At 43.6% G+C, this 27,771-nt stretch overlaps 1 protein-coding gene across 2 annotated transcripts in view; it reads left to right on the top strand.

Annotated features, from left to right (window-relative positions):
* Nucleotides 1-27,771, top strand: part of CPSF160 (cleavage and polyadenylation specificity factor 160) — a 105,038-nt gene that overhangs the window by 16,522 nt on the left and 60,745 nt on the right. The window contains exons 5-15 of one of the 2 annotated variants that reach the window (XM_087373650.1): nucleotides 1,282-1,427; nucleotides 1,567-1,662; nucleotides 1,747-1,799; nucleotides 1,929-2,060; nucleotides 2,807-2,858; nucleotides 3,486-3,614; nucleotides 3,780-3,917; nucleotides 4,119-4,247; nucleotides 7,859-7,936; nucleotides 20,487-20,630; nucleotides 21,873-21,967. In XM_087373650.1, the coding sequence (XP_087229776.1) occupies nucleotides 1,282-1,427; nucleotides 1,567-1,662; nucleotides 1,747-1,799; nucleotides 1,929-2,060; nucleotides 2,807-2,858; nucleotides 3,486-3,614; nucleotides 3,780-3,917; nucleotides 4,119-4,247; nucleotides 7,859-7,936; nucleotides 20,487-20,630; nucleotides 21,873-21,967 (1,192 nt within the window). Of the gene's footprint in view, nucleotides 1-1,281; nucleotides 1,428-1,566; nucleotides 1,663-1,746; nucleotides 1,800-1,928; nucleotides 2,061-2,806; nucleotides 2,859-3,485; nucleotides 3,615-3,779; nucleotides 3,918-4,115; nucleotides 4,248-7,858; nucleotides 7,937-20,486; nucleotides 20,631-21,872; nucleotides 21,968-27,771 lie in introns of both variants that reach the window. The other variant, XM_087373649.1, reaches the window with a different exon arrangement.

Genomic DNA, 27,771 nt, shown 5'->3' with positions numbered 1-27,771 from the left:
CTTTTTGCCCCTGCTCCCAAAATTGAGCAAAGAGTGTACACAGTGTCCAGCCAGACATTAGCAACTGCTTTAATTTTTAAGGAGGTGGTTCAATATGTTAAGATTCCACCTCCAAGGCCAAGGTCGACTGTCATCTTAAGCAGGGGTTATGCAAAGTTGATATTGTGTGGAGGCTTAAAAGGACATGGACTATATAAGAAGTCTAGTCTTTCAAGTTGTGGAGGGTTCAAGGTGCTATTAATTTTTTTTAATTTTGCAAGGAGGTCTGTAATGGTTGCCCTTTCGCGTTCCAATTCACACTCAACCATCCAGAGCATTCTTGATAGCTGCCTGGTTGTCTATAAGTTTGCAAGACAGTGCATAATGTTTGCCCTTTCGTGCTCCAATTCATACTCACCATCCAAAGAAATATTGATGCACTATTTGCAATGACGATAGGGTGTCATGGTGGGAAGTTTGGCTGTGAAGGGGCTTTATTTAGTGCTCCTTGATCTATAGTACAGCATTATAATTCAAGTCTGTCTTTTTCTGTTGCTCTATTTGAAAGGTCAGACTTCCTGAAAGCTTGCATTGATTATGCATCCGAGATTGGTATGCAAGTGGAGCTTGATTATACTTAAATTGGAAGAGACAGAAAGGAAGACGATGCATTAAATCTGCTTAAATCGAGAGACTGAACCCAGTGTTTCAGCAGATGGCTTCACACAGCAATGTTGCATGTTAAATACAAATATGTTTCTCAACCGGCTGCCTACCACCTCTTGCATTCATAAGGCAGGCAATAATTTGAGCATTTCCTTCATGCTGTTATTGGTTTCTGAAAGGTCACAGAATTTAGGAGAATTGGAAGGCATTGATTGGTCTTTCCCTCTGGCAATCATGCTTTCTCAGGAAAGCTGTATGACAGATGGCTGTAGGTTAGCTGAAAGTTCCGTGTTACAAGGACGACTTAGTTGTAATTTGATAATAAAGTTTGATTGGTGATGCTGAAGGTATATACGGTATAGATACATATGCGTATATACATATACATGTACATATACATATACATGTACATATACATATACATATACATATACATGTACATACATACATACATACATACATACATATGTACATGTATATGTATGTATATGTATATAGAAACAGGGAATGTGAAAATGTATATAAACATTAGACAGGAGAGAAAGATTTAGTCTACCTTCCATGTTTGAAACACGTGTTGACAGCGTGTGCACGCTAGAAGCAGCTTGTTGTCAACTTGTGATGCGTTGTTTACAGGCTATATTGAACCAGTTTTGCTTGTTCTGCATGAGAATGAGCCCACCTGGGCAGGGCGCGCATCAGTAAAGAGGCACACTTGTATGATCACTGCTCTAAGCATTAACACGACCTTGAAGCAGCATCCTCTGATTTGGTCTGCTTCTGTAAGTTGTCAACTTGAGATTTATTTCTGCTTTAATAAGTTTTCAGCTTGTGATTTATTTCTCTCTTATCTTCAAAGCTCTTAGGCTACTGGCCAACTTGCCTATTTGCAATATCCTGAATAAGAACATATTGTTGCAGAGCCTTCCGTATGATGCATACATGGTGCTTGCAGTTCCATCTCCTATTGGCGGAGTTATTGTTGTTGCTGCAAATAGCATCCATTATCATAGTCAGGTGAGATTTTGTGCGTTATATTTTGAAGTCTTGTATCATGTGTATGGTTTCAAGTTCTAACAAAAAGTTACCGTCCTTCTGCAGTCTGCTTCTTGTACGCTTGGTTTGAATGAATTTGCCACAGCACCTGAAGGCAGGTATGCTTTTTGTTCGTTTTGGGGTGATAAAAGGTCTAGGTTTCTCCTAGGCTATAAGATAGTTTGACATTGTGGAGTTTAAAAATGCTTGCTATCAGCAATCAAGAATTCTGTTGTGTAAATTTCCAGTGGGGAACTACCCAAGTCCAAGATCACTGTAGAACTGGATTCAGCACGGGCAACATGGATATCACATGATGTTGCATTATTTTCCACTAAAACTGGAAATCTGCTTCTTCTCTCGCTAATATTTGATGGCAGGTATGTTTTTTTCTCACATATTCAGTGATTACTTTATACATTCAGCAAGATCCTGATGGGAAGATCTGCAATCTTTCCATGCCATTCAGAAACTGATAATCTTGATCATTGATGGCAAATATCATGTCTTCTTCATTCCTGAAGAATGTATTTAAATTGATGAATCCTTTCCTATATCTGAAAGCATGCGAATATCACCTCATTTTCATGTCCAAGTTGTGCGGAGCTGATTTATGACAATTTCATCTGTTTGTAGTGGTGTGTTTGTCAAGTAATTAGCTTGTGAGGAACTTGCTTGGAGTTATTGGATTGAGCATGTGGATGCATGAATGAATAATATTCACTACTGCATTTGTGGAAATTGAGAAAATCTAGACGGGTTTGCTTCATAGTTGTCATTTGGCAAGGTTGGGTCTGGTCTTTTCCTTTGAACTCTTTTTTTTTTCCTGCATGTAAATGAAAAAGTCTAAAACTACCTGAGCTTGTTCAAGAGTGAGAATGAGAAGACTAGGGATGCAGTTTGGGCTATGGAAGGGTTTAATTGCAATGCCCTTTACATTTTTCACAAAAGCAAGGTTACATACGATTTGTACAAGCTTATGGTTCTAAATTTGAGAGTGGAAGTTAGTTCTTCATCAACATTCATTCAACATGGTGTATTCTTAATGCTATTGGGCACATGTTACTGTAATTTCATTTTCTTTTTCCCTCCTAGATCTCTCAGAGTTGCAGTCCTACTTTCACAGGACAGTACAAAGGCTGGAACTAATGAGGTCAAGAGCTTCCGTGTTAACTTCGGTAAGTATACATATAATTGACCTGTATGTGGATGTTACCGTAAAGACTGTCTGAATCTGGGATCTTAACAGTGTTCAATGAACTGCTAGTAGAGATAATTCATTACAAAGTACTGCTAGTAGAGATTATTCTATCTTAAATGATGTGTTGCCCTATCAGCTAGATTGTCTAAGCATTTTTTGCTTAGATGCCCATCTGGGAGAGACTAAAATGAAATTGTATAGTTTTCACAATGAAGTTATAGTTTTGATTAGCCTTCTCCTTTAGTGCTAGCCTTTGTCACAGCTGAGTCTGCCCTTCACCCTTGAAGTGCCGACAGAAACTCAGTACGAAGACCTTTGTGTAAATGGATGCTCAAGTATGTGTAAGTGTGTGGATTTGTATGTGTGAGAGCATATGTTTATACTATGGTCTACACCCACTATTAGACGCTGATGACGTCAGTGGAGATGTCATAGTAGCTAGTCCCTGCTATGCATGATGGAGTTTATGGTTTTCAAAATTATGAGTGACTATCATGAGATTGAAACTTTGTGTTTTTAAGGATGAGTTTGGGCATGTTCCTGGATTCACCTAGATATATGCATTACATGTGAAACGGTCGACTGATTGTTGTGTTTTCTGAAGTGCATGACCATGATTGGAGACATGTTCTTCTTCTTGGGTAGTCGTCTCGGGGACAGCTTGTTTGTTCAGTATACATGCGGTATGGGTGCTGGGACCACCACCATGAACACAAAGGCTGGAAGGGAAGAGGTCTGCTCCCTGGTCTTCTATTACTCTGTTTCACTTTGTTTATCTTGTTTTTGATTTTGATAGATGTGCTTTCAAGCATACCCTAGTGAACTTGTAATATCACCATTGTGGATACATCTTACACCAATAAAAGATTTACACTGTTCTATTTTTTGGGCTGCCCAGTATGGGGATGTTGAGGGAGACAGTGCGATTCCTGCAGCTAAGCGAATGCGCCGTGCATCGCTGGACGATTCGCAAGATGGAGTCAGTATGGAAGAGTTATCACTGTACCACTCTTCTTCAGCAAATACAGATTCGCTGGTAGTTTTAATTCATGATGCAAGTGAAGTTCATACATTATGGAAAGCAAGTAGATATTCTGTCAAGCTAGGAATGCTGTCCCTGTTGTCATATCAATGTTCTAGTTTTATTTCATTTTTTCCTGCGTGCTTCCAACAGTACGGTCATCACAGTTCCTAACAAATTGGCGTTCTGTTTGGACATTTTTTATATCTTCAGCAGAAGAATTTCAACTTTTTGGTGCGAGACTCGTTTGTCAACATTGGTCCTCTAAGGGATTTCGCACATGGCTTGAGAATGAATGCAGACGTGAACGCTTCCGGTGCTGCGAAACAAAGCAACTATGAATTGGTGATCTTTCTTCTGGGTCTTTTTGTGCATGTTTTTGTCTATGTCTCTTGAATGGCTCTATTTTGTCAGCATTTTTGCCTTCTTGGTTGTCTACTAGGTCTGGTTTCATTGTACGCCATGACATGCAGTTTTGCCTGTTTATGCTTGTAAGCAGAACCATTGGATATACTTCGTATGTTTAATGTTGGAGATCTCTGCCCCAAATGTGAGCCCCATATGAGGGAGGACAAGGAGGCAAGTGATTGAACAGTTCATCTTAGTGAAGCCCGGGTTAGGGATTTGGAGGGTCTAGGATCCGATAGGAAACTTGGACTAGGATCCATTATTGCTTGGAGTCCTGGGTGGGATGTGGATGATAGGGAAACCTGTTAACAACCCAGAGATGAGTTAGAGCATTGATTTAAGGGTTGATTTAACAGGCTGACTGAGTCCAGGCACTGGTCAAGAACTGACACCACTGCCATGGCATTGATGGTGGGCAGGAGAGGTAGCTCAATGGATAAGATTGGCTTCATTGTTAATGTTGGCTGAGTTGTGAGGCTGAGATATATAGAGTGATTCAGGAAAGAGCTCGTGTGGTTGCTGCTGGACAAAGTAGCTGTAATGCTGGACTTAGGTGCGTAACACAGCGGCAAGTCCATGTCCAGAAACACACAAGGCAGGAGCAGCGTGATTAGTAGTCACAGTACGTGTAGCAATTGTGAAGGCAAGTCGAAGGTCATTTTGAGAGAGCACAAACTGGATCCTACTGGAGCCCTGTGAGGAGGCATGCAGGAACCTCACCAACCCTTCATGCTTGCAGCCTGGGTGCTAGTATACAGTCCAGCGACTCGCGAGGTTGAAGCTAAGTGAAGGTCCTTGAAAACTTGTGTAAATCAAGGATATGATTTGGTGTATCCTAGTGTAATTGAATCAAGCGTTTATTTCTGTGTGTGTTGTGCTCAAGTGTTTGTTCATGGCACCGGCACTGTAGCACATGAAAGAAGTCTTTCAAGATCAAGGCGCCGGGAGTTGTTAGTTTCTGCTGCGCACCTGGGGTAGGTCAGGTCATGATTTCAGACAATTTAAGTGCTTTTTGTATGCACCTATGTTTTGGGCCCCAGGTCATTGCACTTCTCAAGAAAAAAATTGATGCTAAGAGGGAAGGGCACCATATCGGTGGATGGAAAGACAATTAAGTAAACGTAGTTGTCATAAAATTGCTTGGAAGCTCTTGAAATTGCCACATTATGTCAAATACTCGTGTTCGATTGCCAAAGAAATTCACTTCGGGGAGGGGGAGTAGGGGCAAGAGAAGGTAGATGATTTTTTCACCCTTTGCAACTTCAAGCAAGCTGATATCGATAAATTTTAAAGCTATGTGACATTGACTATACACCCCTAGCTCTTCCTTTATTGAGATGATAGATCTCTTCATGAATTGTGATTTATGTGGTTTCAAATCTTCATATATATGTGATTACAATGTTTATCATGCTTTTTGACCCCTATATGATCACAGACGTCATCACTACTAGAGGTGTCATGAGGACGTGAAATTATGGGACTTTTGATTTGCGACTCTCGTAATTTGCGCGTGATTGCCTTGAGCCTCTTGGGCGCGAGGGTCCGGCCATGTGTGCGGGACTTGGGGAATTAAAATTCCCCAGTGGCCCCTTGGGAATTGTGAATGTGCGCCCAGTTACTAGGCAATTAATTCCTAGGGCCAAAGTGTGCAACAGGGGACCAAAAGAGTGGTGCAATTAAATATTTTGCTATTTTTAGCACAGGGGCCTTCTTTTGGATCCAGAAGGCCAGAAACAGCCCGAGAAGGAGCCAGATCATTAGTCGTGACCTGTTGGAGCTGCCAGATCAAAATCACCATCTGCTAGGAGGATCCACGGTTTGCTAGGAGAAATCGCCAACTGCCAGGAGGTACCAAGAGCTTCTTGGAGAATTCGCAATCTGCTAGGAGGCTGCCAGGGAGCTGCAGAGGAAATCGCAATTTGCGCAGGGGCCTGTCTGGGAAATTCGCAGTTGATTAGGGGCTGTTCCAGGAGTTGCGATTTGTTTTCGGGCTGTTCAAGAGCTGCTACCAGGTGCTGCGAATTGTTTTTGGCTGAATAGGAGCTTCTGCTTGCTTTTTGGGCTGTTGTTGCTGGTTTTGCTGTTCTCCAGGCTTGGAAGACCTCTCCTAAGCTGTTTCTAGGCTGGATCTACTGTTTCTCGCTGGATTTAGGGTTTTCCAGCCCCGGTGACCTGTTTTCAGAGGATTCTTGGCAAAGGAAGGCTTCTCTTTGCCTACTTTTGGTGTTCCCGGACTTGTTGCTGGCTGATTATTGCGTTTGGAATTGATTCCTCACGGGGAAGGTGGATTTATGCAGTGGTTTGTGGCCAGGAAGGCTCTTAGTTGATATCGACCTGTTTTGGGATAGCGATTTGGTTTGATTGCACTAGAATCTAGCTGTGTGCGAGCTGTCTTGCAGTTATGCAGCCTCGTCTGGCTGGTTGGGCATTGGTTGTGCAATTGCAGGGGTGGCACAGACAGTGGATGCTTTTGGAGTCTCGTTGCATGCCTTGCTTGGCTGAGGACATAGGGTTGTCTAGTAATTGGATGCCATTTCATAATTTGGAGTTGAGCAGGGAATTACAAGGTGGGCTGGACGGGGAGTCCGCGGGCGTTGGTTTGCTTGTGGTGCAGCTTCCCAGAGACCTTTGTAATCATCCGCTTGGCTTCAAATGAATGTTAAATAAATACCGTAGGGGGCGCCAACGTTTGGGGCCAATCGGTGTCTTTGTATCTGAGTAGGAGTGCTCTAGCTCCCTTGGGATTTAATCTGTGGTGCCTAATTATTTGTCAATTTACTGTGTATGCTGTAGTTAAGTGGATCCTACCACCCTTTACGTTTTTAAGGCTGGTTTCAAGAGGACCTATACCAGTTTTACATGAGTTGGTCCTAATATATGTTGTGATATGTTTCCATGAAAATGAAGAAGCTGATGTTTGTCTTCTGTATGTGTAAAGTTTCAACTTTCAAGTGGACAGGAATAGTGCTGCGAGGTTTGTCTCTTGAACCTTTTTACTTGCCTCCATGGAAAGTAAGAAGGTGATGTTTGTCATTTGGGTTTTCTGTGTAATTGTAATTCATCAAGTTTCAACGTCATTTGCATGCATGGCTCAAGTGTCAGCATTTTGAATTCTGCCTGTTTTAGTTTATCATCTTTCTTGCTCGTGGGAGAGTTTGTGGTGGAAGGTTTTTGCATCTTGAATCTTCTGCCTGTTTTAGTATCTGAAACTCCAAACCTTATTGATGATTCAATGTTTCAAAAATAAGATCAGATGATTTGTAATGAGAGAGAGTTGTGGAAATGCAGTGTGCTCGCTGTATATCTTCTACTCTTTAGGTGGGCACTCCCAAATTAGAATACACATGAACATAGCATTTTTTACCCATTGTGACTAGTCGCATCACTTGTAAGCACCTTTAGCTTTCATCTAGCTTGTCATGCTTGTGGAAATCCATCCTTAATCTCTGTTTTCTAACACTAGAACAGAGGAATTGTTCAGTAAAGCACAAAATTATGTACTGTACGACATTTTCTCATAGTACTTTTGTGTTGGGGTTAATCAGGTTGGCTGCTCTGGGCATGGAAAGAATGGGTGCCTCTCCATATTGCATCAATCTGTACGTCCAGATCTTATAACAGAGGTATGTGTTAAGCATTAAGCAACATTTGCGTACCTTTTTGAGCAGCCATGTTATAGATTTGATTTCTTATGTGCAATGTTTAGGGTTAACAGTATAAGCTAGAGCTTCATTGTGCACCTTTGTTCATGAGTAGATGAGCAGCCTTTATTTGAAGCTGAGCATTTATATGAATATGCTGACGTTTTTTAATATGAACTCTTATCTTTTCATCTTGTACAAATCAAATTTTATGCTATTGAAACCTATCGCTTATAAACTACTGCAAAAACTCTCATAAGCGCTCTCTCTCTCTCCCTCTCTCCACAGACAGCTAGGGCCCAAGACAACATGTCGGGCTGGACCCCCCTGAAGGTATTTTATTTCTCGAGAGAAAGTGAATACACAGTTCAGTGTAGAGCTGCTCATACAAAAATCCAAACGTGAATAATTATTACATGAGCTCTCAGGCTCCCCTTCTAGCAACAAGCCACATGTCAATTTTTACATTACTTTCCTAACTACATGCCACTAAGGGCAACTCTGGAGTCTTCGAAGCACTTGGTCACGCGAACCGCCTCCTAGACTCTTGTTAGGCTCCATTGCGCTCAGGAAAATCACTCTTCCTAGTACCTGCAACAATTAATTAAAGCGCACCAACATGGTACCCATTAATTGTTAGCGCTTTGCATGCAAATAACACACTGTGGACTAATTCTAGTCACGGTGGGCGTCCCCACTGAACACATGTGCACACATAACAAATATAAAAAAATATATTTATTCTTTGGTTGATCGAAGTCACGCTCTTGATCATAATTAAGGGGCTTTTACCAAGGGTCGAGGCACCTTAATTATAGTTAAGTCTCTCCAACCGAAGTTGGCACAACTCTCCAACCGAAGTTGGCACAACTCTCCAACCAAAGTTGGCACATCTTGGTTAATCGTAGTTAACCCTCTTGGCGCATGCCAAGTCTCGTTGATCGAAGTCAACATTCTGTGACCGTAGTCAACTCTGTGGTTCTCTGGTTAACCCCTCTTAGTAATAAACCAAGTCTCCCTGGCTGAAGTCAGGCTTACTTGACTAGAGTCAAGTATCTTTGACCGTAGTCAATTCTTTGATCATAATTAACACATATGAAAACTCTTTAATCATGATCAGATAAATGGTCAATTATACTTTGACTTAGGATATTTACATTGTGGTGACATTCCTTTGGCTTCTATTCAGTTGACCTCAACTGAAAAGCTTCCTTGTAAACATCCAAAGGCTGTGGATGATCGGACAACATGTCTTCATTCATCCACTTGGCACCCAATGCCGTATAATTCTTGAATTTTACAAGATACCTGTAAAACTCCTTGCCTTGAGGGCCTTTGCGTACAGTATGGTACACAATCTACTCTGGTTGAAGGACCTCCTCCAGCTCATCCACTTCTGGTGGATCCTCCTGATACTGGCTTTGTAGGCTCTGGCCTCTGGAATTTCTTTAGAAGACTCACATGGAATGCATTGTGAATCCTCCAATGCTCTGGCAATGCCAACCTGTATGCAACTTCATTTATTCTTTCAGTAACCTTGAAAGGGCCATAATACTTGGAAGATAACTTTGCATATACTTTCTGCTTGCTTTTAAACTTGCGGAGCCTAGCTTTCTCGAACTTTAAAAGTACCCAATCCCCTTCCTTGAGATTTAATTGTCTCCTATGCTTATCTGCAGCTCTTTTATGCTTGTCTTGAGACCGTTCAATTGCTGTCCGGACTTGGTTGTAAGCTGTCTGGAGGTCTCTCACAAACTGATTAGCTGCAAATATTTCATCCTTGGTCCTCAGGATAGGTGGTAGAATCACCTTTCCATAAATGACCTCAAAGGGGGCTTTCCTTGTAGAGATGTGTATAGTATTATTATAAGCAAACTCTACCAATGGTAGGTACTTTTCCCAGTCTGAACCTTGGTCACCCACGTAGCATTTCAGCATATCCAATGCTGTAGAATTTGTTGCTTCACTTTGACCATGTGTTTGGGGATGGAAAGAAGAAGAAAAATTCAAATTCGTTCCCATATTATCAAATAAAGCTCTCCAGAATAGACTGGTCATTCTGGGATCTCGATCACTAACAATGGACTTAGGCATACCATGGTGCTTAAAGATCTGTGCCATGAAAAGCTTAGCCATATGATCTGCCTTTATGGTTTTGCGAACCGGAATGAAATGAGCTTGCTTGCTGAATCTATCAATGATGGTCCAAATCCCATCATTCCTTGACTTTGATCTTGGCAAATAAAAAATGAAGTCCATTGTAATACTTTCCCACGGTGCGTGAGGCACGGGAAGAGGCATAAGTAGGCCAAGTGCCTTTCGTCTATCATACTTCACTTTCTGACACGTAAGGCATTTAGTAACAAACTGATGTATATCTTTTCGCATTCCTGGTCAAAAGAAATTCCTCTCCAGTGCTAGAGTTGTTGCTGTAATTCCTCTATGTCTAGCATAGGGAGGTGCATGGCATTCCTCCAAAATCTTTTTCCTCATCTCCTGGGTGATGCATAGGCAGTCATCTTTCATTAGATACCCATCTTTCATGGAATAGTGACTGGTGGACTGCCCCTCTTGCATTTGCTGTAAAATCTCGCCAAAATCTGCATCATTAGCATATTGCTCCCTCATGCCTTCCAGGTCTTGATGATAAGCAATAGTCACATTGTTGACCTGGGGTCTTCGGGACAAGGCATCTGCCACTCTGTTCCGAACTCTTGGATTATGGACAATCTGAAAATGGTACATTGACAGCATGTTTGCCCATTTCATATGCTTCTCGGAAAGCTTTGTCTGAGTCAAAAAGTATCTCAGACTTTGGTGATCTGTTTTAATTGTAAAATCTGCACCCAAAAGATAATGCTTCCATGTATGGATGGCATGGATTACAGCCAATAACTCTTTCTCATAGATTCCCAGATATCTCTCTGCATCCCGGAGTCTCTTGCTCTCATAGGCCACCACATGACCATTCTGATGCAATGCAGCCCCAACACACTCTCCACAAGCATCGCAATTAACATCAAAAGATTGATAAAGATCCGGGACTACAAGAATATGCTCTGTAGTCAACTTCTCCTTGAGTGTATTGAATGCTTTCTTCTGTGATATTCCTCATGTAAAGGCTGCATTTTTCTTAGTAAGGTCATGTAATGGAGCTGCGATATCAGCAAAATGCCTGATGAATCTCCTATAGTAGGAGCAAAAAAACTACTGACTTCATGCACAGTTTTCAGCTCAGGCCATTCTTGAATGGCTCGGATCTTTACAGGATCCATCTGTATCCCATTCTTGGATATTATATGCCCCAGATAATGGATCTCTTCCAAAAAGAATTCACTTTTCTTGCTATTGGCAAAGAGCTGATGATTTCGAAGTTCTTGAAATACCAAAGCAAGATGTTCTCTGTGCTCTTTTTCTGTCTTTGAAAAGACTAGGATATCATCAAAGAAAGTACCCGTGAAATGTTTGTACTTTCGGAAGATGCGATCCATCATTCTATTGAATGTGGCCGGAGCATTTGTCAACCCAAAAGGCATCACTAAGTATTCATACAACCCGAATGTAGTGCGAAAAGCTGTCTTATGCACATCTTGCGGTTGTATCCTGACTTCATGATATCCACTCTTTAAGTCTATCATGCTGAAAACTGTTGCTCCTCTGAGTTGGTCGAGCACATCATCTATGCATGGTATCGGAAATCTATTTTTGATGGTCATCTTATTCAATGCACATCCGAAAAGAACCATCTTTCTTCTGTACTAGAAGTATTGGTGATTAAAAAGGAGACGAGTTGGGCTGAATCAACCCTTTGGACAGCAAGTCTTGCACCTGAGCCATAATTTCCTCTCTCTGAATCGCATTGACTCTATAAGGTGGTCTATTTGGTGGCTCACTACCAGGCATTAACTCTATGTGATGATCCTCTGGTCTCTCTGGGGGTAACTCCCTTGGCAAAGCATCGGAAAAGCAATCTTTAAAGTTTACAAGAAACTGAATTTTATCTTTGTGTGCAGCATTCATTTCAGCATGCGTATCATTCTCTTTTTCTTTTACAACAACCATGTACGCGGAAATTGCAGACTTTATTGCTTTACCACATATAACATCAGATACAATGGGGATAGTCTCCCCTTTATTCTTGGCAACTAAACGCTGGTTTTCCCCCCTATGGATAAAACTCAGCACCCTCTTAGGGTATTCTATCGTTACTTCCTTTTGATGGAACCACGGTGTACTAAGTACAACATCATGCTGCTTGAGAGGAGAGATTAAGAAGTCCTCCTGATCTACATAGCTCTGCACATGGACACGAAGCTTTCCAATCAAAGGAGTAACTTGCAGTGGATTCCCTTGGAACATTTGATCAGCATCAAGAGCTTTGCTTAGCTCTTCAGTTTTTATCCCTAATCTCAGGGCTAAATCTTCAGATATGAAATTGTCTGTAGACCTTGGATCAAATACGATTAATGCTTGCTGATCTCTTATCTTTCCCCATGATAGCAAAAGCTCTTTTTCCTTTGGGTGTGAGGTACTCTCCAAAACTTCTGGGACTGCTCCCACCATTGGCCTCGGTGGTACTTGTGGCTTTTTTTGCTCCTTAGAACCCGAAGGCTTCTCAGGGCACTGGGCAGCCATATGCCCCTCCTTCCCACACTTAAAGCATTTCCCATCTCTGCGGAATTCAGCTATCTGTTCAGGAGTGAATGGGGATTTGCCTTTATATGACTTTGAAAATTGAGTACCCCTCGGCTTTTGAGGCTGAAACCCTTTCTTTTCAACCTTGGGATACTCTTTCTTTTGTGATTTTGAAAAATCAGTTTTCTTTCTTTCAGCACGTCCTGCATGCAAGAATAGTACTGTGGATGGATCTTGTAACGGCACAAGACTAGCTACTGAAGCTGAATGCATAAGGTCTTGAATGTTCTTTGCTCCCAAAGCATTCACTACTGCTTGAATTCTTGGACTGAGACCTGCTCTGTACTTTCTCATTTGGGTTCCTTTGGAGATCTTTTTGAAAGGTGCAACCTGCAAATAAGCATCCCAAAACTTTTGGTTGTACACATCCCGACTGTATCTCCTGCATCCATATGCAAACTGTCCCAATCTTGAAGAACATGATCTCTAAACTGTTTAGGCATAAATTGTTGGTAGAAGGCTTTCTTGAAGTCCTTCCACCTCTTTGGGGCTGACCCATCTGTGGTCTGTGCACTCCACCATGCACTAGCTGTTGCTGTCAAGTGCAAACTGACCATTCTTAACTTGGAGGATTTTGAAAACTTTTCTGTACTGAATGCAGCATCAAAGTGCCTGATGAACTGCAATGCTTTGTCTGCATGACCATATTGTCCATTATAGGTCATAAACTTGACAGATTTACCTCCCTCTTTGAATTCCTTGGTCTCTCTGGAAGACTTACTCTTCCTAGACTCCTTGTGTTTCCTTCTTTTCCTGGATGGTTTATCTGATAAAGAAGAAGATACAGAAGTCGAGCTCGAGGTAGACGGTGAAGGACTGGGAGATCGGTGATGATACCTCGATCTCTTCCTGCTATGAGACCGTCCCCTATGAGATCTCTCTTTCGCTGGCTGTACACGAGAGTGTGCCTCTAGCATTGGCACATCATAAGCTGCATTAGGCATATTTTCTACTTCAAACAAATGTTGAGCTCTTGGATCCCTTGTGAGATTTTCCATCTCTTGCATACGAGTGCGTACCATCTGCTCAAATTCTTGCTGATTTTGCTGCACACTTCTCTGTCTTGGATGTGCATCCCTATCTTGTGAATCCCATTGGATAGCCATTTTCTTACAACTCGTCTGAGATCTGCAAGTTTCTCACACACACTGTGTATGCAACTGATGCACACTGCCTTTGCTTTTCAAAGAGAAAAATTACCTCAACAAGAGCTGTCTTGCATTCACAATCTGTGCCAGTACTGGGCTGTCAACTCAAGGCATATACCCACAAAGTTGCCAAGGCATCAACAACTATATTGCCCCTTTTCTGGCTAGCAAAAAGCACTGAGTATGCATCTGATTCACTTTTCCTGAGCACAAAGGCATGCATTCCTTTACTTGTGAAAATCTCTGATTTTTGCTTTTTCTGACAATAAACACTCTCTCAGATAGGTGAAAACTGCTAGCAGAAACAGTCTCTGCAATTGTTTTTTTTTTTTTGGGGGGGGGGGGAGTAACCAGATGGGTAACTACTGGTTACTCTAACCAGACTGATTGGTTCTGGTTTGGTTAGTCTGCAACTAGACTTACTAGACTGGTCACAGTCTGGTTACAGTGACCAGACTAATCTGGTTGGGTCAACTAACTGGACCTCTTACCAGTCCACTAACCAAGGTTAGGTTAGCTTAACCTCAAGTCTGCCACATCAGCCACCTGTCTGCCATGTGTCAGTGCCACATCAGCATCCGATCTGGCTGCCACATGTACTACCATGTCAGCACCTGAGCTGTACATTGGCACGTCAGTTCACATGTGTCAGCGCCACGTCGCCTGTGTGCCACGTGTCTGTTGACCTGCCAAGACCTCTACCACGTGTGCGCCATGCCAGCAAATGACACGTCAGCCTAAGGTGCTGGTTGGCGTCGTTCGTCGTGGGAACCTTCTGCGTCTTTGCGTGAAGGTCTGTCTGTCAGCCTTCCTCGTCTGGCGACGTCTCACAAACGCTCATTGAGTCGGGACGGTCAGACTTTACTTGCTCTACGTGCTTGAGCCCACAATCCCTTTGCCTCATGGCCTGAGCTGCCTTCTCGTGACGCCAAATCAAGCCTTTACGACTAATGAAGCATAACCGGACAGAAACACCGATGAGGCGCATAGATAAAAGCAGCGTAGAATGCCCTTCAATCGTCAGTGATGATCATCCCTAGCACCGGGCCCAATTAGCTTCACGTCCGTTACGAATCCCATCGAATCCGTCGCACTATCACCATGTGCACCTGTGTGAAGGTGTTTGTTATCTCTACTAACGCTACACAAATACCTCTGCAAATGCATCGCCATTATCGCTATTTCTTTACACAGAAACCTGAGGCCCAAATCAATGGAGCCTTTCAGCTCTTCCTAGTTCTCGTCAACCTACAAGCATATGGTCAGTCAAGCTATGAGCAAAGACCTCGCTCATTTTTCCATCGTCACACAAGAATTGTCTTCTCTCTGATCATGATTGCCATAGAAGGCAATTCATGCCTTGCTCTGATACCAAGGGCCCAGGACAACATGTCGGGCTGGACCCCCCGAAGGTATTTTATTTCTTGAGAGAAAGTGAATACACAGTTCAACGTAGAGCTGCTCATGCAAAAATCCAAACGTGAATAATTATTACATGAGCTCTCAGGCTCCCCTTCTTGGCAACAAGCCACTTGTCAATTTCTACATTACTTTCCTAATTACATGCCACTAAGGGCAACTATGGAGTCTTCGAAGGACTTGGTCATGCGAACCGCCTCCTAGACTCTTGTTAGGCTCCATTACGCTTAGGAAAATCACTCTTCCGAGTACCTGCAACAATTAATTAAAGCGCACCACCATGGTACCCATTAATTGTTAGCGCTTTGCATGCAAATAACACACTGTGGACTAATTCTAGTCACGGTGGGCGTCCCCACGAACACATGTGCACACATAACAAATATAAAAAAATATAATTATTCTTTGGTTGACCGAAGTCAATGCTCTTGATCATAATTAAGGGGCTTTGACCAAGGGTCGAGGCACCTTAATTATAGTTAAGTCTCTCCAACCGAAGTTGGCACAACTCTCCAACCAAAGTTGGCACATCTTGGTTAATCGTAGTTAACCCTCTTGGTGCATGCCAAGTCTCGTTGACCGAAGTCAACACTCTCTGACCGTAGTTAACTCTGTGGTTCTCTGGTTAACCGTAGTTAACCCTCTTGGTAATTAACCAAGTCTCCTCGACCGAAGTCAGACTTACTTGATGAGAGTCAAGTATCTTTGACCGTAGTCAATTCTTTGACCATTAAAAGAACTCTTTGACCATAATTAACACATATGAAAACTCTTTAATCATGATTAGATAAATGGTCAATTGTACTTTGACTTAGGATATTTACATTGTGGTGACAGCTATATTCCAAGTGATGCCGGCTATTTGATAAACTATTCGAACTATAAAAAAAGATTCACTCACATATGACAGTAAAGAATGTTTATGACACGACGAATTTCTGATATTAAAGAAAAGAAACATCCCTACCGGGCTTGCTGCCTATTACATAAGATCAAAGACACACGACTTGACTACTGAGAGACTGTCAGCCAAGAGAGGCCGACCGACCTTCTGTCTAAAGACCTAGAGCTTAACACCCAAGAAGACTCTGTAAGCTTTCTTCACCAGAAACCATTGCATCAGACTGTTGGTGAAATACATGGGCTTCACCACTCTGTGCCCATAGATCACGAAACTCATGAAACTTCTTCAGGACTGCCACGTTGAAAGCATGTGGGCTGTTGGCATGTAAGACTGCATGGCCACCCCCCTTCAACCTTATACTATAACATGATGATCCCTTGTGAAGATCACCCCACCGTCCCCTTCTTAAGCTAAGGAGGGGATCCGGAACACAATATAGCAAACAATTGTTGTAGAAGACACCCAAACACCATGTACAAGACATCATGCAATTGCTTCATGATTGATTTCATGTGAGGTTGAGATGTGAACCCAGGCTGTCTTCTTCTCCCATATGCAAACCGAAAGCTCCTTCTTCAACACAATCTTGGAGTTCTTCATCTTGCTCCGAACATTGTTTCTATCATGACCCAATTTTGAGCCACCGTCTTGGATACGCCCACTTGATGAAAGTAGTTAGCACCCAAAGCTCTCCCTAGCATTCCTATAGCTTTTTCGTTCTTCAACTCCCATACTTGAATCTTTTCCAAACCTTAGTTGTTGTTGGGCTTCTTCTCTGACCTGGATACAACTCCCTATAAACCCGTCTCCATAAACAAAAGACACACAGACAATTGCCACGAAGGGAACTTCTTCTCGTTAAATTTTGTGGGGGAAGACTCACAAATATCTATTGCTCTCAATAGCACCTTGATAGACCTCCCACACTGAGGTGGCTTATAAAAATTTCACACATCTCTTAGGCCTCTTGACCTCTCTGATACCACGGTTGGCTATTTGATAAACTATTCAAACTATCAAAAGCATTCACTCCCTCTCTCAATCCACAACAGAAAACGTGTGACAATAAAGACTATTGAGAGATTGTCAGCCAAGAGAGGTCGACTGACTTGTTGTCGAAAGACCTAGAGCTTAACACCCAAGATGACTCTTCGAAAAAAAAGACACCCAAGATGACTCTCATGTAGCTTTCTTCATAAAAACACCGCATTAGGTTGTCGGTGAAATAAACGAGCTTCAATGCTTTGTGAGCAGAGGTCACGAAACTCAAAAAATCTCATCAACTCCATTGGACTACCACGTCAAAGCCATGCAGATTGTTGCCACATAAGACTGTATAGTAAACCCCCTTCAATCTTAGACTATAACATGATGATCCCCTACAAAGATTACCCCCACAACTGAGATTGTTGGATTATAGTGGACCTGTGTTTGTTTTGCAAATTCTCAGCTAGATAATGCATCTCATTGTCAACATCACCAAGAAGCCACAGCATCGAGACACATGCCAAGATGAGGAAAGGACTTGGTGGATGAAGCAGAGAGCTTTTTGTCAAGGCCATGAGCCTAAAAGACTGCAAACATGTTTTGTTGTTATGTGACATAAGTCAAAGAGCTTGTCAGCTTCTAAGAGAATAGAATCCAAGGAATGGGTTGATGCCATGGAAGAAGAATATGATGGCATTTTGAAAAATGAAGCTTGGGAGTTGTTGGAACCACCCAAGAAAAAGAATGTCATTGGTTGCAAGAGTTACTCACAAAGCTGACGGGACTGTAGATAAGTATAAGACAACATTCATGGCAAAAGGATATGCTCAGCAAACTTTTTCACCAATCACAAGGATGAAGACAACCTGCCTTATTGATTCTATTGCATGCAATATGGGGTTATAATTGCAACAGATGGATGTCAAGTAGGCAGCGGGCCTCTACCAAGCTAACACTTCTATTCTGGCAGGTTTTTCTTGCTATTCTGTGCTGCAGCTTCCACACCTTCAAGCTGCAGAAACATTTGCATATCCACCTGCACTAAGATGATCAGTGATTACACGGTGTGCTTTATCCCACTAGCCAAACACACCGTGAAAAAGGAGCTCTATGGTTTGAAGCAGGTACAATGGGCATTATGCCAAGATACATTTTTTTTTGCTATGCCTTGGATTTCAGAACAGCTATACAGAGGCCACTCTTTATGTCCAAAAGAGTGAATCAGATTTTCTGATTTAAATTCTCTATGTGGATGACATGCTTATCACCGGGCGCGATGCACAGAAAATTGCAGATTTCAAAGCTGATTTGCAGAGATCTTTGCAATGTCAGATATGGGCAGATTATACTACTATTTGGCATCCAGTTTGTTAATGTTGAGGGTGGCATAATGATGAGTCAATCCAAATATATTGGACAGCTTTCAAAGCTGATTTGCAGAGATCTTTGCAATGTCAGATATGGGCAGGTTATACTACTATTTGGCATCTAGTTTGTTAATGTTGAGGGTGGCATAATGATGAGTCAATCCAAATATATTGGACAGCTTTTGCAGCACTTCCAATTCGAGTATTATAAGTGTGTTTCTACTCATTGGAACCTGGCTTCTGTTTCTCCTTTGAGGATGGGAGTGCCCCATTTGATGCTACTCTTTACTAGTAGGCTGTGGGCTGCCGTATTTACTCATGCCATGCTAGGCTTGATCTGCAGTATCCCATTTCCCAGTTAAGTAGGTACATGCACAAGCCGAGCATACAGCATTGGCAGATAGTGAAGCGGGTCTTCTGCAACTTGAAGGCCACACATAATTTGGGGTTGTTTTGTTCTATGGTGATCAGTCTTCACTAGACTTGCATGCATTCATGGATGGTGATTGGGCAGGTTGGTATGACACACGTGTGTCCCACAATGGCTACTGTTTCATGCTTGGCTCTTCATGCATATCTTGGTTCGGCAAGAAGCAGCCTACAATTGCTATTCGAGTTGTGAAGCTGAGTACAGGGTATCCTTCACAGCTATAGTAGAGTGTTTTTGGCGACGTAAGTTACTTTCAGATCTTCATGTCAGCCAGAACAATGACAGCCAGAATGCTTTGGCTGTTGCACATAATCCAATGTTTCATGCACGTACGAAACACATTGAGATACACTATCATTATGTCCGAGATCAACTGCCAGCTGCTGGAGATATATAGTTGCCCTACGTTCCCACGAAGGATAACTTAGTAGCTCTCTTCACGAAGGCTCTACCATGACCAAAGCTAGAGGCTTTTTGGCATGCTTTACGCTTGGCACCATTTATTATGTGATGTTGATCTCCTTGCTACATAGCAACCTTGGGCCAACATGTGCAACCATAATATGGTAACTAGTTTCCAGGTATACCCGAGATGTTTCAAGGATACTTCAGCAAGGGGGATTTGTTAGCACTTATGGCCTTGTAGGCCAGTTAGGACATTTAGTCCTAGTACACCTAGTTCAATTAGGATATTTTAATCCTTAGTTGACTAGTTGACTTTAGGGCCATATATTGGCCACTCTCGTACTTCTTCATTATCCATTTGCAAGTACACTTCATTCCCTCAGCTTGTTGTTTGCCGCCTGGCATGCCAGCTTGGTTTCATTTCTCCCCGCACCCAACAAAGCCTATGGACCTTTGTATTTACCCTTCTGTTAGGGGCATTGATTGAGACTTCTATGATCAGACAGCTTGATCTTGCCCATATATATGATTGCTGAGGTGCCATATGTAGACATCGATAAGGTAGTATGTTTTCATGTATTGGTGTGTTTGGGCTGCTCGTTCCTAGAATTTACTCGGTGGTTTTGTCCTATGCGACACCCTCCTGGTCTCCTTTCCCCTCCTCATTTTCAGTGTCCCTGTGTTACTTTATCTTCAAAACCAAGCATCCCTAACTGGATATCTGCAACATGTGGCTGAAATGCAGTCCTCTATAATCTCTTAGAGAGGGGCAGGATTTGAAGGTCCAATGATCCTTAGTTCTTTCCTCTGGCAGTCACATATCAGGTATATCCTCTGACTGGGAGGACTAATCTCAGAATCTGTCTTGATCCTCAATCTATATGATAAAGCGACCCAATGCAATCCTTACTAGATGCGACAGCTGGATCTGAAAGAGACTTAGGTCTCTAAATGAAGCCATCGTTTTGTGAATTAGACAATGTGACCCCTGTAGAAGGTGCTTTGTAGCATGTTGTGGAGAGCTCAATCTAAGATAAGTGATAAAGCTCCAAGCTGTTTGATTTTTATGATCTGGTTCCTCTCCTGCCTAGATAGGTGTGTTGTTAGAGCAGGTTTTGCAGAAGGTGTAACAGTGTAAATTAATGCACATTTTGCAACTTTGTGACAACTTATACAGGTTGAACTTCCAGGGTGCAAGGGAATTTGGACAGTGTATTACAAAGGCTCTCGCAGTCAGATACCAGATACAGCAGGGTCTGCCCTTAATGTGGATGAGGAGTTTCATGCATATCTCATCATCAGTCTAGAAACTAGGACGATGGTAAGTTGCCCAGTTTGTTGGAGAGGGTAATATATGTTAGACGTTCATTTGTTTCATCTTGGTCCTGATTTAATTCTTGAATGACTGGGTTAGTTCTTTGTTAAGTAGCTTTTCTTCTCTTCTCTTGTTTGGGTGCCTTATGTCTCTTCTCTCTGCATGATTGTTTCCTGAATGTTTTGTCTTCAGCTCCTGGAGCTGATTTCCCTTTGCCCTTTTAAAATGTTTTAGTTCCCAAATTTTGTTGCAGGGCATTTTTCATGGCTGTCTCTACTGTAGGTTTTCTGCCCACCATACAACTGCCTTGTGCTCTTCTTTTCCCTCTTCTTATTGGGGGTAGAATTCCTCTATTTTATCAAAAAAGCTTTTTGATGTTGTGTACTTGTCTTTATGAATTTTGAAATGAATGCTTTTCTCTTTCAGAATTTGCAAATCTTTTCGACAGGCACATGCTCGCACACACGCACATGTCTTGCTGCACATGCCTCGCTGCATGTGCACCTGCGTGCGATCATCTCATGCTGCTTCATTTTCTGCTTGATTAATTTTTGTTCCCGGAGCAACAATTGATGAGGCATTACTTCAGGTAGCTGTAAAGCGATTCAGCTTTTCTGTTATCATTTGCTGTATGTTGCCTTACTCCTGCTTAGTTGTGGTAACATAATACCATTACATTCATTCAGTTTACTTATTAAAGCCTGCTCGCCACATTGCCGTTTTTGGCACTAATGATGGTTAGGGATTATTCAATATTGTGATGGCTTTGTACATGTTTCAGTGCTGTGCTTCAAAATGGTGCATTGCCCTATCAGCTAGATCTAGATGCTCGTTTGGGAGAGACTAAAATGAAATCATTTAGACTTCACAAGCAGTTGTACCTCGAATGAAGAGATTTTGGACTACTTTTTGATTAGCCTTCTCCTTTAGTGATAGCCTTCGTCATGGCTGAGTCTGCCCTTCACCTCCGTGAGTGACTATCATGAGATTGAAACTGCACTATGTTGTGTTTTTAGAGGATGAGTTTGGGAATGTTCTTGGATTCATCTAGGTATACGCTTCAAGATCTGAAGTCTCTTGTTGTGGTTGACGAGTCGGCATTTGCATATATCGCAAAATTTTCTGTGGTGTTGGTACACACCATCATCTTGTGGTCTCAAGTTTTGTTTGAAGGAACGGTACTGTCGGTTGCATATAAAATGAAATATTTATATATGCAAATTGAAAGCTTTGCGATTTCATTTACAGGTTCTGGAGACAGGGGAGACCCTTGGAGAGGTAACAGAAACTGTTGATTATTACACGGAGGGAGCCACGATTGTGGCGGGGAACTTGTTTAGCAGGTAGCACATCCTTCTTCAACTGGCGGTAACGCTTTGGTAATTTAGAGAACGTCCAAGACTTTTAGACTGGGGTTTGAAGGACTGATCATTACTAGTTTGGTTCTGACTCATGACCTTTAAATCATACTAGCTACGCCTTGAATATGTGAATGCCTGAAGATACGTTTCTGAAGATTTGGTGACCAGTTATGACTGCATTGGGACTTCAGGTCTTCTTTGGTCCTTGTAAAGCTGCTGTTATTTTGTTTAATTTATATTGAGAGAGAATAGATGAATAGAAACTCTCGACTCGTTGCACAGTTTCTTGCTTGTGATTAATTTAAGATACATAAATAATAAGATCCAGATTTTGTCTATTGCAGAACTCTTGATCATAAACAGTCAAAAGGAAGTTGCCAATGTCTTTTTCCTCACATTTTGTGGTTACTTCATTACCTGTTGGCCACTCTGTTTTTCTTTTTTTGGAGTGTGCGTTTGTGGTCTAGATCCTTCTTGAATTGTGTTATACTATTCTTTGTGTCACATACCTGTGTTCTACTATTTTTTGAAAAAGATGCAGACTGGGAGAGAAAAGTTGGATTGCTCCATCTCTGTCCATCTATGGAGGACAAAATAACTTTTATAGTATGCAGCTATGAGTCTGCCATGGAGATAATGCTTCATTGCTGAGTTAATCTAGTATCCTCAGGTCTCATGATCAAATTTACAATAAGCTGAGGTCTAACCCCTCAAGAACCCACACATATGAACCGCATGGTTTTTAATTCAGTCTTTTAGTGCATGCCATGTGGAAAGTACGATACCTCTACATGTTGTGTTTTTAATAACCTCATGTGTTCTCCTAGTAATGGGCAGGGTTCATGATTTGCTCCACCCTGGTTGTACTTCGATCTATCTCCCATATGCATTGGCAATCGCTATTGGGCAGTTTTGAGTGTTCTCTCTCACCGGCTACATGTGAGACCGGACTAGCAAATGCCTCCCATGTGAGAGACGAACTCTTCCCTTTATGTGACATGCAGGAGTTTGAGTCAGAGGACTTTGCATTCAGATGCCCTAATACGTGAATGTCACCTATGTCTATTCAGGAGCGGATTTTGATGACACTCAGATTTCTTGCTCATCCTGATCAGTGGCACGCAGGAACCTTCTCACTCATGGTCAAACGATGTAGAGATCGACTCCTTTGAGTGTTGAGGCGAGACTAGTAGGACCCGTGGGAGTCTAGCCAAGAGGATGCCTATAGACTTCGTCGAGCTAGAAGAGTTAGAAGGTCACATGGGACACAACAAAGTTGGGATCTAGAGAGCACTACACGCTAGAATTTCCCTCGCGTTGATCCACATATGAGGATCATAAATATCTCCTCCTTACTCTTCGACTTGGGGAGACAGATGATTGGAGTGACGATGGCGCTCGCGAGGTGACAAGCTCCCTCTTGGAAACCACAGAGGAGAGGCAAGCTGACACGATTCTAGAAGAAGGATGACAGCAAAGTTATCCCATCATATTTAATGTATGCCAACCATCCCTCCCTGAATTGAATTATATCATGGGCCTCAAGTTGTGAACCATTTGCAGCAGCGGGCTGACACACCAAAGGCCTGGGAGACCTTGCTCATGGAGGTACATAGTATCCATAAGCGTGAGATGGAGCTGACACGCTTCGCACAGGAGTAGGTCCGCTTCAACCAAAAGTAGAGCCGCATCAGATAGGAACAGGCTCGCGCCATTCGGGAGCTAGCTGGTCTCATTCAGGGACTCAGACAGGATATATCGTAGCTTCGGTAGGAGGTCACAGCCATACACACAGTCCCAGGGAGTACCCCGGTTGCCGAGGCACATATTACGAGCATGCAATTTGTTATTGATGAGACATCCAGATGGGTTGACGTGGCCAAACGGGAGCTCATGAGGGTAACTGTTTCGGCTATCCTCATGGAGCAGCAGGAGAGAGCCAGCAAGGCTCTCAACATAAGAGTACAAAACCAGGGAACTTCTCAGAATCCTATATAGGTCACGACATTGTCTTTTACACGGAGACACATTAGAGTTCAGAGCGCCCACTACGAGTAGTCAGCGGGTATACATGGGAGTTTGCATACAGAGATGAGACGCGGGATACAGGGGGAGTTCGAGGGTCAGGTGGAGTAGCAGTCCTTTACAGATCCACACTTTTAGGGACCATTTCAGTAGATTAGAGAGATGCACATTTCAGGTTTCTTTGGATCCGGATTCAGCACATGGACAGTCGGGATCTGTTTGTTGCATTTTGCTACTTCCCCCCTGAGACCTCCCACTTTGCTAGACACACTCGAGGTGAGGATGAGACATCTTCAATTGCTGCTCTTTATCAGTCCATTATTGACTTTTCTAGCCGTGGAGAAGTCCTTCTAGTTGGGGACTTCAATGTCAGAGTTTGCGCCCATTAGGTACCACTCCTTGACTTCAGGGATGATTCCACTCTACTACCAGACATTGACCTTGAGGATGCAGGTGTGCTACGAGTTTCGGTTGACAAACGAGGTCCGATCACATCTTATGGGTAGGCCCTATTAGACCTCGGCAGGATGCATGATCTCATTATTTATAATGGTCTTGACAGATGGCCCGCCTTAGGTGGTTTCACGTGCTTTCCACATGGGGGAGGCTCCAGCGTTGTTGATTACATCATGGGATCCCCTGCCTTCACATCTCACATCACTGATTTTACCGTAGCACCTCTCCCTCGAGGGGCTGATCATACCTATCTTTTCTTTAGCATTTCCACTCCCCGTCGCACAGTATCTTGGACCCCACTGAGTTCTTACTCCACCTATCATGATATACGCTTTGATGACAATCACTCACCTACTTACTCTGGCCCTCTGTACATACTTCTCGCTTATATTAACTTAATACCCCTATTAGAGGACCGTGCTGCCCTAGTCACCCGCTCATTACACGAGGCTTTACGCCGTCAGCTAACAGTTTTCCGAGCGAACCAGCTACGCAAGTATCGTCGACTGGTACGTAAAAAGAAACTAGACTTAGTTCGCTGGAACAAGAAGGAGCTACTGAACATTTGGTTTAGTAACAACTCTAAGGACTTTTGGCGGAGATTTCTAGAGGAACGGTCCCCCTCACCACTCATTGACACTCAAATCTGGTATGACTATGCACGCACACTTTATGACATCCCAAATCAGCCAGTCCCTAACCTCTCACATATGCCACGCCCCACATCCTGCACCCTCTTCACTAGGAGGGGGGTTAAAGGATGCCGTAATGAAACATTATAATGGCCGAGCGAAGGATCAGGAGGAACTATGCACTGAGTTCATTGCATATGGGATTAACCTCCTAGCCCTGATCTTAGCAAAGCTCTTTAATGAAGTTGTTTGTTTGGGGTTTCCACGCACCTAGACCATTAACACTATCTCACCCATCCACAAGGCAAGGGATCCCATGAGTTTGGAGAACTACAAGACCATTATGATTGGACATGTCATGTCCAAGATTTATGCATCAGTACTTGATTCCGAGGTTAGCAGATTAGCGGAGTGTCGAGGACTTAGAGTAGCAGGACATGCCTGGGATCATGGAACCATGGATTACTTTCTCACGCTCAGATGTATCATCGAGGAGATGAGGGCACGGAAGCAGAGGATTTATTGTTGCTTTGTGGATTTCCGCAAGGCATTTGACACGGTTCCGAGAGCCCGCCTCATACGGTGCCTATAGGATTTGGGTTATGACCAAGAGATCATTTGGGCTGTCATGGCACTACTGTACAAGAGAGTTTTAGGCAGAGTCCGGGCAAGATCTGGGTGGATAGACGAGATCATGAGCACTATTGGGGTCAAACAGGGTGTCCATTGTCGCCTACCTTGTCTGGCCTCTACATTGACGAGCTTGAGACAGTGATGTAGAGACAGGGGGGTTAGGTTGCTCTCTTACGAGTACGCTGATCCGGACATTGCTTTACGCAGATGACATGGGTCTCTTGTCTTTCTCAGCAGAGGGGCTTCAGAGATCCGGACATTGCTTTACGCAGATGACATGGCTCTCTTGTCTTTCTCAGCAGAGGGGCTTCAGAGACACCTTGACACACTCCAGTCCTTTTATGAGTCTCATGATTTGAAGGCCAACCTGGGTAAAACCAAGGTTATGATCTTCAATACATCTTGAGCCGTCATGCGCCAGGAGTAGTTCAGATTTGATGGGTCATCTGTTGAGATAGTTTCATCATATACTTATCTTGGGGTTGTTTTTTCCGGATCCATCTTCTCTATGAGACTTGCGATGCAGGCACACTTGGGTAGAGAATATGCTTCATTGGCCAGACTAGAGAGGTAGTGCTTCCGCTCGCACTTTCAGGATCCACGGACCAAGGGGTTGCTCTTTGACTCCTTGGTCCGTCCAGCGGGGATATACAGCAGCCCATGTTGGGGGCTAGACTTATTGGATACAGAGTGGGCACGGGTGGAGCGGCTACATGCTCTTATGTTATCACAGATGATTCGCGGTAAGCCATCCGCTCCTCACCAGATCATTCAAGTTGAGTTTGGGTCATCGCCACTATAGCTAGATGCTGCATTTCAGGTCCACGAGACGAGGCCTCGACATATGAGATTGATATATAGTCGACCACCGACATGATTATGTTGTACTTAGGATTTAGTACCACCATTCTGCAATTTGCATTGGTGTGGATGCTCGTTTAGTAGCTCCACCACTACAGCTCGTTTGTACGAGGTTTTTCACAGTCTCATAGACCCATTGGTCTTGCGAAGACTTTAATAAACTTTCTCTCTCTCTCTCTCTCTCTCTCTCTCTCTCTCTCTCTCTCTCTCTCCCCCCCCCCTTCCGCATCATCTCCTTCCTAGATTTTGCAGCCTCTCCTTCCGCTCAGCCGCTCAGCCTCCTCGTAGCTCAACCGCTCAGCTCTCCCGTAGCCTCTCCTCCGCTCCCTCCCGTAGGCCTCTCCACCCCCTCTCGTAGCCTCTCCGCCCCCTCCCGTAGCCTCTCCGCTCCCCTCTCTCCTGCTAGCCTCTCCGCTCCTCCCTCCCGCTAGCCTCTCCGCCCCTTCTCGTAGCCTCTCCGCTCCTTCCCATAGGCCTCTCCCGTAGCCTCTTCGCTATGCCCTGCCCCTCCACCTCTCCGCCCTGCCCCTTGCCTCTCTGCCCTGCCCCTCCGCCCTGCACCCTCTCCCCTCCGCCCTGCCCCTCTGTCCTGCTCCGCCCTCCTACAACCCCTCTTGCGCCGCCCTACCGCGCTGCCCTCCCTCTCTGCCCCTCCCGCTCTACTACCTCGCCTCCCTCGTCCGCCCTGCTCCCTTGCTGTCCCTCGCTGCTCCTCTGCCCTGCCCTCTCGGTGCTCATGTTTTGCCCCCTCCGCTTGCAGCTCCACCCTCTTGCAATCCCTTCTTTGCCCACTGTTACCTCCCCCATAATGAATGGCAAAGGGGGATGAGGATAGGGGACTAGGCGGGAGACCCTTCGGTCCAAATTTACATACGCGAGGAGATGGGGAAGGGGAACGGTGACAAGAGGAAAACACAAAAGCAACTCAGTCTGGAGGACTTCAACAAACGCAGCAATCAGAGCGGTTTGACAGTGGATTGCACCACAGCCCAGAAGAAAGGGGCCCACGAAGCCCATGCCGCTCACCACATCCTCGACCTTTATGGTTACCATCAATATTTCACCACCATCATCCGCCTCATCATGTACGCCACCTCTCTCCTCCCCCTGTCCTGCATCATCATCACAGGTCTCCTCTCCAGTAGCCTCACCACTAGCCCCATCGGCCACGGCTCCACA

Source organism: Dipteris shenzhenensis, chromosome 4 (assembly GCF_047967505.1).
Source record: "Dipteris shenzhenensis isolate YYH24624 ecotype China chromosome 4, Dip_SZ_1.0, whole genome shotgun sequence".
NCBI lineage: Eukaryota > Viridiplantae > Streptophyta > Polypodiopsida > Gleicheniales > Dipteridaceae > Dipteris > Dipteris shenzhenensis.
This window is presented reverse-complemented; position numbering and strand designations above follow the sequence as displayed.